This window comes from Staurois parvus, unplaced genomic scaffold (genome assembly GCF_062004578.1).
Source record: "Staurois parvus isolate SC_StPar_1 unplaced genomic scaffold, SC_StPar_1.0 ptg000031l, whole genome shotgun sequence".
Taxonomy (NCBI): Eukaryota; Metazoa; Chordata; class Amphibia; order Anura; family Ranidae; genus Staurois; species Staurois parvus.
This window is the reverse complement of record NW_028317827.1, coordinates 7,734,663-7,749,396: the sequence shown is the minus strand read 5'-3', so window position 1 is coordinate 7,749,396 and position 14,734 is coordinate 7,734,663. Positions and strand designations below refer to the sequence as shown.

At 40.9% G+C, this 14,734-nt stretch overlaps 1 protein-coding gene across 1 annotated transcript in view; it reads left to right on the top strand.

Moving 5' to 3' along the window:
• The window catches only part of ITGB6 (integrin subunit beta 6), a 107,425-nt gene that overhangs the window by 37,690 nt on the left and 55,001 nt on the right, over positions 1–14,734 (top strand). Inside the window, exons 5-7 of the mRNA XM_089659907.1 lie at positions 3,820–3,982; positions 4,835–4,996; positions 6,495–6,590. Coding sequence (XP_089516033.1) covers positions 3,820–3,982; positions 4,835–4,996; positions 6,495–6,590 — 421 coding nt within the window. The remainder of the gene's footprint in view (positions 1–3,819; positions 3,983–4,834; positions 4,997–6,494; positions 6,591–14,734) is intronic.

The window sequence follows — 14,734 nt, the reverse complement described above, 5'->3', positions numbered from 1 at the left end:
GTCCATTTTTTATTGCACAGCTGTCACCAGAACAGGACTTGTGGGGAGATTGCCCAATGGAGACACCTGATCCTGTGACATCTAAGAAAAGATCTATCTTCTCTTTGGAGAGATTTCCTCTATGGGGGTGCATATTGTAGTTGGATTCTGGCCATTTTAAGGCTAATATTTAAACAACTGTAAAAAAAGGAAGAGGAGCTGGGAACTGCCAGGTAGAATATAAACCACTGCAAAAAAAGTTTTAAAAAAAGTACATGTATGGCAAGGAGAGGGTCTTCTCATGTGGCTTCAACAGCAACATTAAAAATACATCAATTCTTTAAATAACCTGTTAGGAGGATGCCTTAAAGCTGTATGTGATGTTACAAATTAGTTCAATTTTCACAGTCTCAGTGACAGCATACACTGCCAGCACATATTTGACTGTGGACATGATTATGTTTTCTTTTACATTTACCTTTGCTTATATACACCTGCTACCCAACCTGATTAATTTCAGTTGGAAAGATAGCTTTACCAGCAACTCATTATTTTTTATCAAACAGAAATTGGCAGCTAATTTGTCGTGGCTGAACCTGTTCCTGTTCTCATTGATACAAAACTGTCCTGCTCTGAATAATTTCTTTCAAGCTTTTTTAACCTCCCTAGCGGTATGATTATGTCCATATTTCTGTGCTTAAAACGGTACATTTTTTGCATGGAAATATGTATTTTTTTTATTGTAGGCCTCTAATTTTTAGGAATAACTCACTGAAATCTGTCCGAACAACAGTCTAGTAAACATTCCGGGTATGTTACAATTTGAACCACGAAATCATAAATTATAATTTAATAAATAATCATAAAATATAATAATAATAATAATAAAAAATTTAATTCAATAATGTAATCAATCCAAAAACACTGAAATTTGAAACAGAACGCCAAGTTCGCACATCACTGAGCAAAGTCGCAAAATCGTTTCCAGTGTCTGATGACGAATTTCCCCACGAATCATTATCACTCAAACCCAGATAACAGATGCCGGCATCCGCCGGATTACATTGCCGGGGACACTGCAGGAGGGACATCGCGGGACAAGATAAGCGAAGAACAGATCCCAGATCAGCGCCGCATGGTAAGCCCCGAGTGAAGCTCGGGGTTACCGCTTGTGGTACTGAAACTTTACCCCGAGCTACACTCGGGAATACCTCCAGGGAGGTTAAGAACTGCAAGACCACAGATGAGGCAGAAATGCACAAAATATACTTGAGAAATCAATTGCAGGCAGGTGTTAAGAATACATAAATTAAGAAACTGCATATGACACAGCAGTGGAAAATAGCTAGGCCATGATTTACTAGAAACAAATTTCCCAAACCGAGACTTTACTAGAAGGATAATGCAGTGAATACAGCAGTATAAAATTGGCCAGTAGCAGGACAGATTTAGTTTGAGATAGTAGGCCTAACTGGGGTATGCCACATTTTTATTTTATCTCTGGAGACAGGGGGTGCAGTGAATGTGATTGATATAATTTGAGGTAGTTTAGGTGCACACTGTTTTTGAACTTTTTTGTTATTTTAAAAAATGTGGTGGTATCCCGTAAATGAAAGGCAGCAACAAGAACAGACAGACAGAAACAAGTGAGTGTTCTAGTTTGAGCACACATAACTTAAATAATCAACATAAAATCAACATTAAAAGCAACTCCCAAAAAATAAAAACCCTCAAATAACACCCCTTTTTTAAAAAGCAGTTTGACCTAAAAAATGAATGCCCTGTCAACATAAAATAAAAAAGAATAAATACCAACCCCTGAAACAAAAGCCAATTGTTTTTAACCAACCTTGCAAAGAAAAAAAAATCAACCAGAAAATAAAATGAAAGAAAAAAAGTCCTCAATGGTAAAACAGCAACAATGTCAAATACATGGTTGAAACCAAGTTAACAAGAGGGCAACCCCTACACCTCTTGTCCTGTTTCCCCTGGGAATGACGACAGGGTATAACAGGGCACAGAGTGGCACGGGTGCCTGTAAGAGATCTGGTTTGGAATATATTGGTAGCAGATGCAGAGCCAGGCAGCAGGGGTACAGAGTCAGGAACCAGCCAGACCAAGGTCTGAGTCAAGTGAGCAGAAGAAGTACTGCAACAGCAGTCAAGAAGCAGGGTCAGGTCACAAGCCAGAGTCAGCAACAGAGGTTCAAGAACAAGCGGAATCATCAAGCTGGGTCGGGATATGAATGAACACAGGATCAGGTCACAAGCAGAAGGAACTGACAACCACTCAGCAATGAAGTTGAGTCCTGTAAGGCTTTAAATAGGACACTGGGCACCAAAGTCCATCAAAAAAGCATGCTCACGCACATGAGCACGTACAGAACACTAATGCTCACGTGCAGATGCATACGCACATGCTCATGTAGATGCGAGCAGGGTCCTAATGCTGTGCAGTTCTATGGACCTACAGGCATTCCTTTGAACATGGACATTCATTTGAACGTGAGCATTCTTTTAAAGGAGAAGTAGAGCCAAAACTCGTTTGGCTGTACTTCTCCTGTGGATCACAGGAGTGCAGTCTGTACTGCACTCCTGTGACCCGTTTTCAGCAGACAGCTAGCTGAAACTCACTGTCAGCCGATGTTACTCAGCCGGTCCAGGCTGGGGAAAGATCTTGACTTTAAAGTCTGGATCTACTCCAGAGCTTGGAGCAAGCCGCTGAGAGCCTGAGCCAGCTTCTCTCTCCCCCTCCATAGCCCAGCACTCCAGTGAGTGCAGGGAGGAGGGGAGGGCAGAGCAGGCTGACAGTCACCACTCTCTGCTCAGAGCAGCTATGAGAACTCAGAGATCAGCGATCATGTAATCGCTTACTTCTCACACTTAGAGCCAGCGGGGCCATAACCACCTAAGTAAGCATAACTGGGGGAAAAAAAGCCCATACTTGCCTTTTAAGCATGAGCATTCGTTTGAGCACATCTTGTGCATGGCTTTCCTGACAAAAACAAACAGAAGGCAGCAAAAAAGGTTGATTTCCAAAAAAGCAAGGATCAGTAATGGACCCTAATCACTCCCTATGCAATTTGTCAGCTTTTCCTAAATGTTCCCTGCAACAAGTTCCAATTCACTAGCATTATGGCTGCTCTGTGCTGCCAACCCTCCCTCCATTTTCTAGTGAGGGGGTGGCTCAACCAAAACCTGTGACTTTTAAGCATGCTGGCTATAGTTCAAATCGGCATGCAGTGCATTAGGGTGTATTATCTGCACATATAATCATCAAGACCGCAAATCTTGAACCTGCAGCCAATCCATGCATCAGCAAGCCCAACATCGTACCAAGAATCTCATATTATGGTAAAGAGATTTTACTTTTTAAGTAACCAGGAAATATAGGAAGCCGGGAACTGCACATCAGACTGTACATAACTAAAATATCACTTTAATTATTGATATTAGGAGACCATGTGTTGCCTGCAAAATGAGTGGTTTATTGATTACCTAATATCGAATTTTGAAAAAAAAAGGTTGTTGGCTATTACTCTTGTCTAACAATGCCTAAACAACAGCCCTTATTAACATCTAAAAATCAATCAGTTACATCCTTCAGACAAAGCAGGAGTCACAACCACCATAACCTATCAACCACAACACAGTGGAGATCACCTTTTCGAGTATTGCTGTACACCCCTCCACATGTCATACAGTCTTCTGGTCCAAGGGTAAACACAAGGGAAGTACACTAAAGTTTTATCCCTACATTAAATTAATATTAATGATGAAGATAAAAATGTTTGTTTTTCCTTCATCTCTGAGGGATTTAAAGAATATCTTTATTTTGCAGTCCATATGGAGTTTGTTTGCCAACCTTTGGATACAAGCATGTTTTGTCTCTGACCTATAATACGACAGATTTTAATGACATTGTGAAGAAACAGACAATTTCAGCAAATATCGACACTCCAGAGGGGGGATTTGATGCAATCATGCAAGCAACTGTCTGCAAAGTAAGTTACTTGTGTGAACTTCTAAAGTAGGGGCTGCCATTTTGTGAGTTGAAGCTTTCATTATGTGGTTTGAAGCAACATTATTGAAAGGACAATGCCAAATGATCACTATTTCTAGGGTGCATTACTGTAATACTGCCACAAGCCAGAAAAATGCAGACTAAGAATTTTGTGTCAAATGCACAAGCAAAAAGTCAAACCAGTCAGGAAACGAAAAGATACAGGCGTTTGAATTTGCACATACTGTAAATCTTGACTTGACCTTTAAAAGTCTAGCTTCCCAATGACCTTCTACTTTCACAGCCTTCCAATTGGCCAGTGAGACTGGCCACACCATGAAAGGAGCAACTGGGAGACTCGGGAGGTGGGAAGGATGGAACCAAGTACAGGGCTGATAACTGGGTTGATGTAAAATAGTGAGATGTAATACTGTCCCTCAACAAACCCTTAAAACCTATCTTGGCAAAAGGCATCGGTTACAGGATAGAAATTGAGGTCTCCAAAAAGTAGACCCAAAGAGAAATAATCCCCTCCCCTGTCTGTCCAAAAAAAAGTTTTCTTAATTGCAGTTACAAATCACTCAAGTCCGAGTCACCTCTCACAGACCCAAAGCCACACTCCAACTGTGAAGACCTCATAAATTCCTCTTTGTTCCAAAGAGAAAAATGTAGAGGTAATAGAAGATAACACCCCAATAGGGTGAAAACCACATCAAAGGAAGGAATGGATGGAGTGTCTGTGACGCTTGTCCAATAAAGATTTGCATGAAGGCAGCTCCTATTTTTGAGTTGTAATGAGGCTGTTCTGTCATATCATGTTACTTAATTTTAATATTCATTCTTTGAAATTCAGGACAGGATTGGATGGAGGAATGGATCGATGCATTTGCTGGTGTTTGTGACGGACGCTGATTCCCACTATGGTATGGACAGTAAACTGGCTGGTATTGTGATACCCAATGATAGTCAGTGTCATCTAGACAGCAATAATGAATACTACATGTCAACTGTCCAGGTATATGTCGTTTCGTTTCTGTCTTTAACTGTCCTATCAGTAAATATATGGGGGGAGGGGGCAAAGCTGGGCAATCAACGTAGTTAGTCTTTGTGTGAGTTACCATTAAACCACCACAATCAGCCACAATATCTCAGGCATAGGCTGTCCAAATGTAAATTGGCTATGTACTTAAGCAAGAGATTGCAAATGATTTCAGTTTTGTTGTAAAAAATACCGTTGTGCAATTTAACGTGAAGATATGATACTTTTGTATGTATTTTCTTTCAGTTATTTTCTTTAGTTATTATGGTCAGGGGTAAAAGAAATATTTTAGCTAGGTAATATGAACTATTACATTTGAATATTATGTAGTCTACTATCCAGCCAGCAGGTGGTGTATTAGGCTACTTTTCACTTGTTTTCCTCTGTTTCCTGGGTTCCTTGGTTATATCAAAACCTGTTGTTTACAGAGCTCTGTACCTCAAGGTTAAATTTAGACACATACATGAATAAGTTAGAGCAATGTCTCCTCCCTCATTCAAATGTTTCAGTCAGATAAAATGAGTCTTATGGATACTGCTGTGATACATCTGTAGATACCTCAAACTGCTGTGGGAATCCTGTGTGTATTAAATATGTATCTGTAAGAATGGTGCTTGTTTCCAGTGGTTTTTGGAGGAAGGAGATTGTAGGATGGTATAGTGCCACGTTTATTCCTCACCCCCACCTAAATGTGTGACTCTAGAGTGGTTGTGGGTGAGTTCCAGACTTCCTTTGAAAAAACATGTTCTGACTGCTGTCAAGTCAAACTCAGATATTACAAAGGCATCAAAATCTAGAGATTTAGTAAGCCCACAACCTTGAGGAAGCGTGCTGTAGCACATGAAATGTCAGTTGGCACTGGCATTGCTGAACCTTTTATGTGAGTTTCATATATCTGCACCAATAAATTTCAGATCAGCATAGTAAGTACAAAAATTTTGATTTATGTATGTTCACACAGAACAGAGGGCTAAACTGCATTGTCTAGTTTTGTAAGAGGCCGTTTTTTAGCATTATTGAGAGTCTCAGTTGCCTAATTGCAAACTGTTGCTTTTGTAATTCGTGTAATTATAGAATATATTATAATTGAAAGAGTGCTTATTTGTTCATTCCATTGAAGCAAATAAAAATCAGCATTGATGTATCAGAAAACCATTTTAGTACTTTCTACACTGAAACTGAGTAGAGATGTGCCACCTTTATAACAAAGAAATCAAAATTTAAAACTCTAAGAGGCCAAAAGGAAAGATCCAGGCTATGTGTATTCCAAAAAAATAGCAGTTTGCATATTTGATCTAGGGTCCTATAATTCTAGGTAGAAATATTTTTTTGAATGGAAGACAGAACTGAAAATAGTGTGAGAACAGCAAACCATCTGACTTGTAAATGACTTGTTAACATTTCCTTTGTTTATGGTCAGTAACCAGTTGATACACACCAGAATACACAATGTCCTGTTTGACTTCTGCTTCAGGAATATCCATCTCTTGGTCAGCTGATTGAGAAGCTGGTGGAGAATAATATTCTGCTTATTTTCGCTGTTACGGAAAAACAAGTTCCTTTGTATCAGGTAAGGACAAAACACAGTTATAATCACATCTCTCTCCATTCTTACTAAAAAAAATTGGGCTAGATGTTACTGTAGGGAAAATAACTGAACATTTATAGATACTTTTTTACATAATATTGTAGCTGCATGTATAGTGTATCTCCAGTATATATATATATATATATATATATATATATATATATATATATATATATATACTGTATATATTTGTTTTAATAGAAAGAGTTAGAACCCCTGTCCATTTTTTATGTCTCTATCCCATTGGATTTCTCTCTGTTTCCTGTCCTGGTAAGAAAGTTGTCACTGAGAAACAAAATGTTGGGCAATCTCCATTGTAGACATAGATACCAATAAAAAACCAACAGAGGTTCCAGCCTTCTTTTACTCTACTAATCACAAATTGTTTTAGCAGAGTCCTTCCTTTTTCTGTTCCTCAGACTGACTTCTGGAGGGGTGGTCTGGTTCATTATATCCATCTGGTGCATTTTCAGTGCTCTAGAGAGGAAAGTTGGAGTGTCTGCATCCCTTTAGAAGTAATTAACCCTTAAGGAGTATCTCGCCAAAAATTAATTTCCTGATGCTGATGGTGCCTAAAATTATACCCTACTGCAGATGTCTAAAAAGATCAGTGTGCCAATCACACAATCAGGTAATTACATTTCTGGGGGCTTTCTGCACACCACCCTCCAGGTTGCCATATTACATTGATTTTTGGAACGGTTTTAGAAAATCACAGAGGTTTCAGATTGAAAAGGAAAGGACTTTTTAATAACATTTAATTACAAAATATCTTGTGTGCCAATTTTATATGCTATAATATTTTTTTAAACCAAAGTGGAATTCCCCTTTAACGCCAAAGGTTTTTGGCAGAGTAGTGTAGGATTGCTGTCTCTGATTGGGGAGATTTGCCTTTACTTCCTGATCCAGAGACCCTATATCATTTACAACTGACTTTTCTCAGTTTTTAAAGGATAAAGCTTCCTAAGTCTAGGTCCACTTTAAGTACTACAGTGGCAAAGTCAATGTAGATATTTTGAATCATAATCTTTAAAACCCATTACTTATTTTATTATGCATCATGGCCACTTTGAAATAAAGGAATCTTCTTTCTTGTTATGAAGAAAAAAGGAAAGACTCGACTACCCGTCTGATAACGCTCACTGAATGACTTAGGGAAGTGGAGCCGCAGAGCAGATGTGATCTGAGCATGAAATGTCGTGTTCAATTTATTTTTATGAATGTGAAACCATAATCAGAAAAATATGGTTAATGTTTGATATGTCATATACTTGGCATCAGACACAGAAAATGTTCTCTTATTTTTACATCTGTTGGGATTTTATTTTGCCACTGGATTGCTTCTTGCTTAACATGGTCTATAAAAAAGCTTTGTTTTGTAATTTTTTTTTTTACAATAAAATTACAATTACAAAATTAATTATTAAAAAAGAAAATTCTGGGCAACATGTGAAAACAGCCAGTTTGCTACTGCTATTCAGAAAACACTGCAGCTGTGCTAAAGTCACAAAATTAACGTATTCTGAGTTCTGTGTAATACACTATAGCCAGAATCCAGAGCACTCCTTACATGTGAGCTAGGTGGGATTGCTTCTTGAAGTTTGGACTGTGTAAGCTTTGCCACCCGTGATATAACTGGCTTAGTTACAAAGTAATATACTTCCTAATTAAGTGTTAAGTTATATATAGCATGGTACTATATATAGTATGGTATAGTATGGCAATTAGAGTGTTGATGTCACACAGGGGATGTTGGGGGTGACAGGGGTCCTGCTTTCCAGGACTGGGCCAACACAAGGCATTAGAGTTATCCACCTCAGGTACTGTGGTTGGTGGGGAGGGTTGGGGTGGGAGATTCTCCTGACTGTGCATCAGTGGTTCCCAACCATTGGACTGAGGCCTTCTGCCAGGCCACAGCCTCCATTATCTCAGGCCCCCCACACACTACAGATTCCCTAACCTCACACAGTGCCTTTGAGCTCCCATAGTGCCCCCCAACCTCTCATAGGGGTTCACAGTGTCTCCAGACCCCCTGACACCCCTCAGCCATCACAGTGCCCCCCAACCTCCCACAGCTGCCCAACCTGCCACAGTACTCCCCCATCCTGCTGTGGAGCCTGCATTCCTCAATAGTGCCCCCCACCTTTAACAGTGTCAAACAGCCCACTCCGCAACCCTCATCCCCCCCACAATGATACCAAGTTCCATCCAGAGCCTTCCAGGATTTCAATACATGTTTTGCATTCCCATATTTTTATTATCGGTATAAACTTTATTTTTTACTGTTCGGGCATGGAAGGTTTTGGAAGAATTTACCAGGCCTTAGTCTGAAAAAGGTTGAGAACTGCTGCTCCACATTACCTCAGCCATCTCCCAGCTCTACAAGACTGGGCTGTCAGAATGAGTGATATCTAAGCCCTGCTGCTTACACTAAGAGAGTTTAGTGGAAAGTTTTAAGAAAAGGTTGAAACCTTGGTTACCCTTAGATAGCCCCAAATTATGTTAGTAGACCCATCATCCTCTTCTTTCATTTATTATTATATTTTTACTTTTGTTTGTACGCTGATTAGTGCTCTTGTGTAAGTGAGGCCTTATATGTAAACTTTAATGTGTTACTAAACCCAGGACCCTGCATTCACTCTATCTGGTCTCCCACAGTACACAGAACATGGAAATGCAATGATTTTAGTAAATATATACTGCTAAATACCTTTCCTCATCAGCAGTTAGAGTAGTCCTGTGACTTCTACCAGTGTCCAGCAGAGCACTGGTTAAAGCTTGTAGGAGTTTTAATTTTGCTCTAGGAGGATGCAGAACCCCTAACCTGTGTCTGGACATTTCTGATTGGCCCTGTGCTGATTACATGCACCCCCCCCCCCCAAAAAAAAAACTCTCTAGCAATACACACCAAACTGAGCATGTGCAGAGTGTCTCCGATATGTCTTATCAGGAGATAAGAGGGGGCACTGGAAGAAGGGGAGGATCAGAAAAGACAGGATCAAACAACATTTTTACCCAATGCAGAGGATTAACCCCTTAGGTTCCACAGTAAGTATATCAGGCATGCTTTACTGCATATATAGAAAAAGGGGGGGTAACCGGGACACTGCCAACTATGGACTATAGTGAGAATACCTAGGAAAAAGGGGGGTCAGAAATTATGTAATGAACTAAATACTGGCCTCCATATACATTGAAAATATGCCGACTCACATGGAGATAGCCATGTGGTGTCCTCAGGACCCAAACATAACTGAGGGAAACAAAAAGGGAAATAAAATGACAGAGGTACAAGATGCCTAAGTCAAACGGGTCCAAAAGAGGTCAAACTGCAGCTTGTAATATTATTAAAATTATTACAAGCTGCAGTTTGACCTCTTTTGGACCCGCTTGACTTAGTCATCTTGTGCCTCTGTCATTTTTTTCCCTTTTTGTTTCCCTCATGCTTTACTGCATATACAGACTATGATTGCCATCTACACTTTGGGTGTCAGAGGACCTTGTCCCAGCATCGATACTGACACTCTGCAGGATGTTCCTGTTCCCACACCCGTACCCACAACTGCCCGCAGCTGCATTGTGTTTCTCTTGTGAGACCCGGGGGGGGGGTTGCCATTCATTCTGAATGTCACCCCCTATGCATCTCATCCCGCAGCTCAATTGCGGGTGTGGGAACCACACGGAAACCATATTGTCAAAAACACTGTGGTTACGTTTTGGAAAACGTTTTTCCTTGCGTGAAACATGGCCCTAGTGTGAACCGGGCCTAAGGGATGAGTACACTCTAAAGGATGAGTACACTTTATCCTTTCTATCCCCCTCAAACCAAAGTAACCCACCCTCCCCTGTCCCAGAGGTATTTTTACTTATGGCCTTCCACAATGTTTACATGCTGACCTAAAGTAACAAACTCTCGCACGTCCCAGATCTACACTTAATGTACTGTATATGTAAAAGAAAATTTTTTTTTTAGTTTTGGATAGAATGGGAAGGGATTAATCAGGATTATATTGCCGTTTTTGTGCCTGTTGGGGGAATTTACCCCTCTATTTGTTCTATTGACCACTGTCACAGGCAGAAAGTGATAGGAAATCCAAAACTATAGAGATGTCACCCCCTCAAATGAGGACACCCATGCCTGTGACAACTATGCAAGAAAGGAATTCCGTTCATTTGGGAGAAATTTTCTCTAATTTCCTGTTGCATCTCCAGGATAGGAAATGAAGGGAAATCTACCCAGTGTGGATAAAGGCAGCAAAAAATAAACTGCTAGGGGTTTTATCCCTCAATTACTGTATCTACTAGAGCAGGGGATGCTTGACCTGTGGCCTGCAACCTCATACCAGGGAAGCGCATGCACGGGGTTGGCAACTCGTTGATCGCAAGTTGGGCTTGCTGACCATCCCAGAGAATCAGAGTGCATTGAGCTGGTGCTGGCAGAGGAAGAAGCAGGCCGCATAAGCTGATGCTTCCACTGTAGTGCCAGCTCTAATCCCAGGCTTAGTGATACCAAGTGCATTTTGCCTGGGACCTTTCCAGCATCCTGGAGAGCGATGCCAGAAGAAGCTGCAAGAGGAAAAGAAGGTCCCTGTATTAGACCAGCCTTTCTCAACCAGGATGCACAGGCACCCTGGGGTGCCTTCTGGTTGCTGCAGAAGTGCCTTGGCAAAATGAACAAAAATTGGATACAGGCCAGCAGGGGGATCAATCGTGTCTTTTAGTACACAAAGCCACAGGTTTTCATTGTGCACTTTTATGACCTTCTAGCTGCCAGCATCCTAACAACCAGGGGCAGACTGACCATTTGGAAACTCGGGCACTGCCCGAGGGCCCGGGGTCAGTAGGGGGCCCCATGTAATGCCCCTGGTACCTTTTTCATAGGCTTTTTTGAGTTTTGGCAAGGACACAGGGGCCCCATGATCCCCTATTGCCCGGGGGCCCCATGAGTTGTCAGTCCGCCCCTGCTAACAACCAATGACATCATGAGTTGTTAAGGAGGACATCGGGTGCATGCACATCATCCTTGTTTGACCCTTCCCTACCTCTCTCCATCAACACTGGGGTAACATTAGCAGAGTGAGGGAGAGAAAATGAGAGATATACTAGTCAGTACCAGTGTGCAAAGGTGCATTTGCTTTGGAAGAATAAATCACCTCTAATGTTGGGTGTACTGGATGTGTGTTGAATAGTTTTTCACATTTTAGATTGGGGTACCCTAAGATTGTGCAGATGTTTAAAGGGTGCCTTGAGATTATCCATAACTTTAAAAGGTGCCTTGATTGAAAAAAGGTTGAGAAACACTGTATTAGACAACACATACAGTTGCAAGAAAAAGTATGTGAACCCCTTGGGATTACGTGGAGTTTTGCATGAATTGGGCATAAAATGTGCTCTGAACGTCATCTAAGTCACAACAATAGAAGAACACAGTCTGCTGAACATAATACTACACAAACATTAGATGTTGCCATGGTTTAATTGCACATAACATGTAAACATTCACAGTGCAGGGAGGAAAAAGTATGTGAACCTTTGGACTTTATAACTGGTTGACCCTTCTTTGGCAGCAATAACCTCAACCAAACGTTTCCTGTAGTTGCAGATCAGACCTGCACAACGATCTGGAATAATTTTGGACCACCCCTCTTCACAAAACTGTTTCAGTGTAGCAATATTCTTGGGATATCTGGTGTGAATTGCTCCCTTAAGGTCATGCCACAGCATTTCAATCAGGTTGATGTCAGGACTCTGACTGGGCCACTCCAGAAGGCGTATTCTGTGCTGTTGCAGCCATTGTTTTGTTGAATTACTTGTATGCTTTGGGTCATTGTCCTGTTGCATCACCCATCCTCTGCGGAGCTTCAGTTGGCGGACAGATGGTCATACGTTTTCCTGTAAAATGTCTTGATAAACTCTGGAATTCATTTTCCCATCAATGACAACAATCCGTCCAGGCCCTGAGGCAGCAAAGCAGCCCCAAACCATGATGCTCCCTCCGCCATGTTTTACAGTGGGGATGAGGTTTTGATGTTGGTGTGCTGTGCCTTTTTTTTCTCCACACATAGTGTTGTGTGTTCTTTCCAAACAACTCAATCTTGGTTTCATCCGTCCACAGTATATTTTGCCAGTAGTGCTGTGGAACATCCAGGTGCTCTTTTGCAAACTTCAAACGTGCTGCAATATTCTTTTTGGACAGCAATGGCTTCCTGCGTGGTGTCCTCCCATGTACTCCATTCTTGTTTAATGTTTTCCTTATTGTAGATGTGTCAACAAAAATGTTAGCATGTGCCAGAGATTTCTGTAGGTCTTTAGCTGACACTCTGGGATTCTTCTTTACCTCATGCAGCATTCTGCGCTGTGCTCTTGCAGTCATTTTTACAGGATGACCACGCCTAGGGAGAGTAGCAACAGTGCTAAACTTTCTCCATTTGTAGACAGTCTGTCTTACCATGGACACATGAACATCAAGGCTTTTGGAGATACTTTTGTAACCCTTTCCAGCTTCATGCAAGTCAACAATTCTTGATCGTAGGTCTTCTGAGAGCTCTTTTCTGCAAGGCATGGTTCACATCAGACAGTGCTTCTTGAAACCAGTAAACCCAAACCAGGTGTGTGTTTTTTAAGGGCAGGACAGCTGCCAGCAACACATCCAATATCATCACACTGATTGGAGTCAAGGTTGGCTCACTCCTGGCTCCAATTAGCACTGGGAGAAGTCATTAAGCTAGGGCCTCACATACTTTTTCCTCCCTGCACTGTGAATGTTTACATGTTATGTGCAATTAAACCATGGCAACATCTAATGTTTGTGTAGTATTATGTTCAGCAGACTGTGTTCTTCTATTGTTGTGACTTAGATGACGTTCAGAGTAAATTTTATGCCCAATTCATGCAAAACTCCACGTAATCCCAAGGGGTTCACATACTATTTCTTGCAACTGTACACTGCACTTTTGCAATGGGCATAGTAGCACCTATAAAAGGGTTAACAACTATTAGGCTGCTTTCACACTGATCTGAGGGTGCAGCGAAGTGCACCTGCTGGTTATCTGGACTGATCCATAGACTTCTATTATATTCTGCGGGTTTGGTGCTCTTTCTGAAGGCGCGCCAAAACTCCTGAATGCAGGAGATTTGGTGTGCTTTCAGAAAGTGTATCACACACGCAAGATATACTAGAAGTCTATGGCAAAGCAGAGCTAACCTGCAGGAAAGCCGCAGGTGCACCGTGCTGCACGCGAGCTGCGGATAAACCACAGCACATCAATGTGAAAGCTGCCTATTAGGAGGCTCAGGACAGTAAGGGCTCTTGTACATTTGTGGTCTAAATTTAAGAAGAAACATAGCTAAGGTTTTCTCTGTTTGGAAGCAGTTACCTTTGTGAACAACTTTTTTTTGAGTATGAAGCATGCAAAATCGAAACTTAGAACAAAAATAACAGACTGTCCACCTGCAACAGTGTCTCTGCTCAGGAAGGACTGATATAAAACCTGACATAGAGTCCCTTGTAAAAAGTAAACAAGGTCAGTGCTCACACTAGTTTACACAGTGAAAACGTATTTAATGAAAAATAGATTACCGTGTCATTAAGTAGTGGATGTTAAGGATAATTTTTGGAGAATAAGGATATTGTTTAGTATCACCTTTACTGATAAGTGACCCTTTAGATCTATTTACTGGTGTAAAGAGTGAACCCACCCATGCGGAGCCCCTTTGGCTGTATCATCTGAACTTATCTTTGGAACTAACTGACCTTATCCATAGAGATTCTTGACTCAAGTAAACCAGTTTGATCTTCTTTACTTACTCAGCATTACAGTATTTATAAAAATATTCAATTACAAATATACAGTTTATATCATGGTTGATTTTACAGCAGAGACAAGTGAATGAAATGTGATACTTCAATATTAAAACTCAGCTATCACAAAACTGCCAAGCCAGGCACAGGATACATATCTAAATATTAACAAATATTTGTATAAAAAAATGGCTGCAGGCAGGGTTCCAGGTAAAATAGTAATATTGTACCTGTCATGTAATTTGAAGGAATGTTGGCAGAAAGTCACAGTTAGGTAATTATCCTGCTGGCAGGATATTCTCCATTAAAATGTGGGTGATATAAT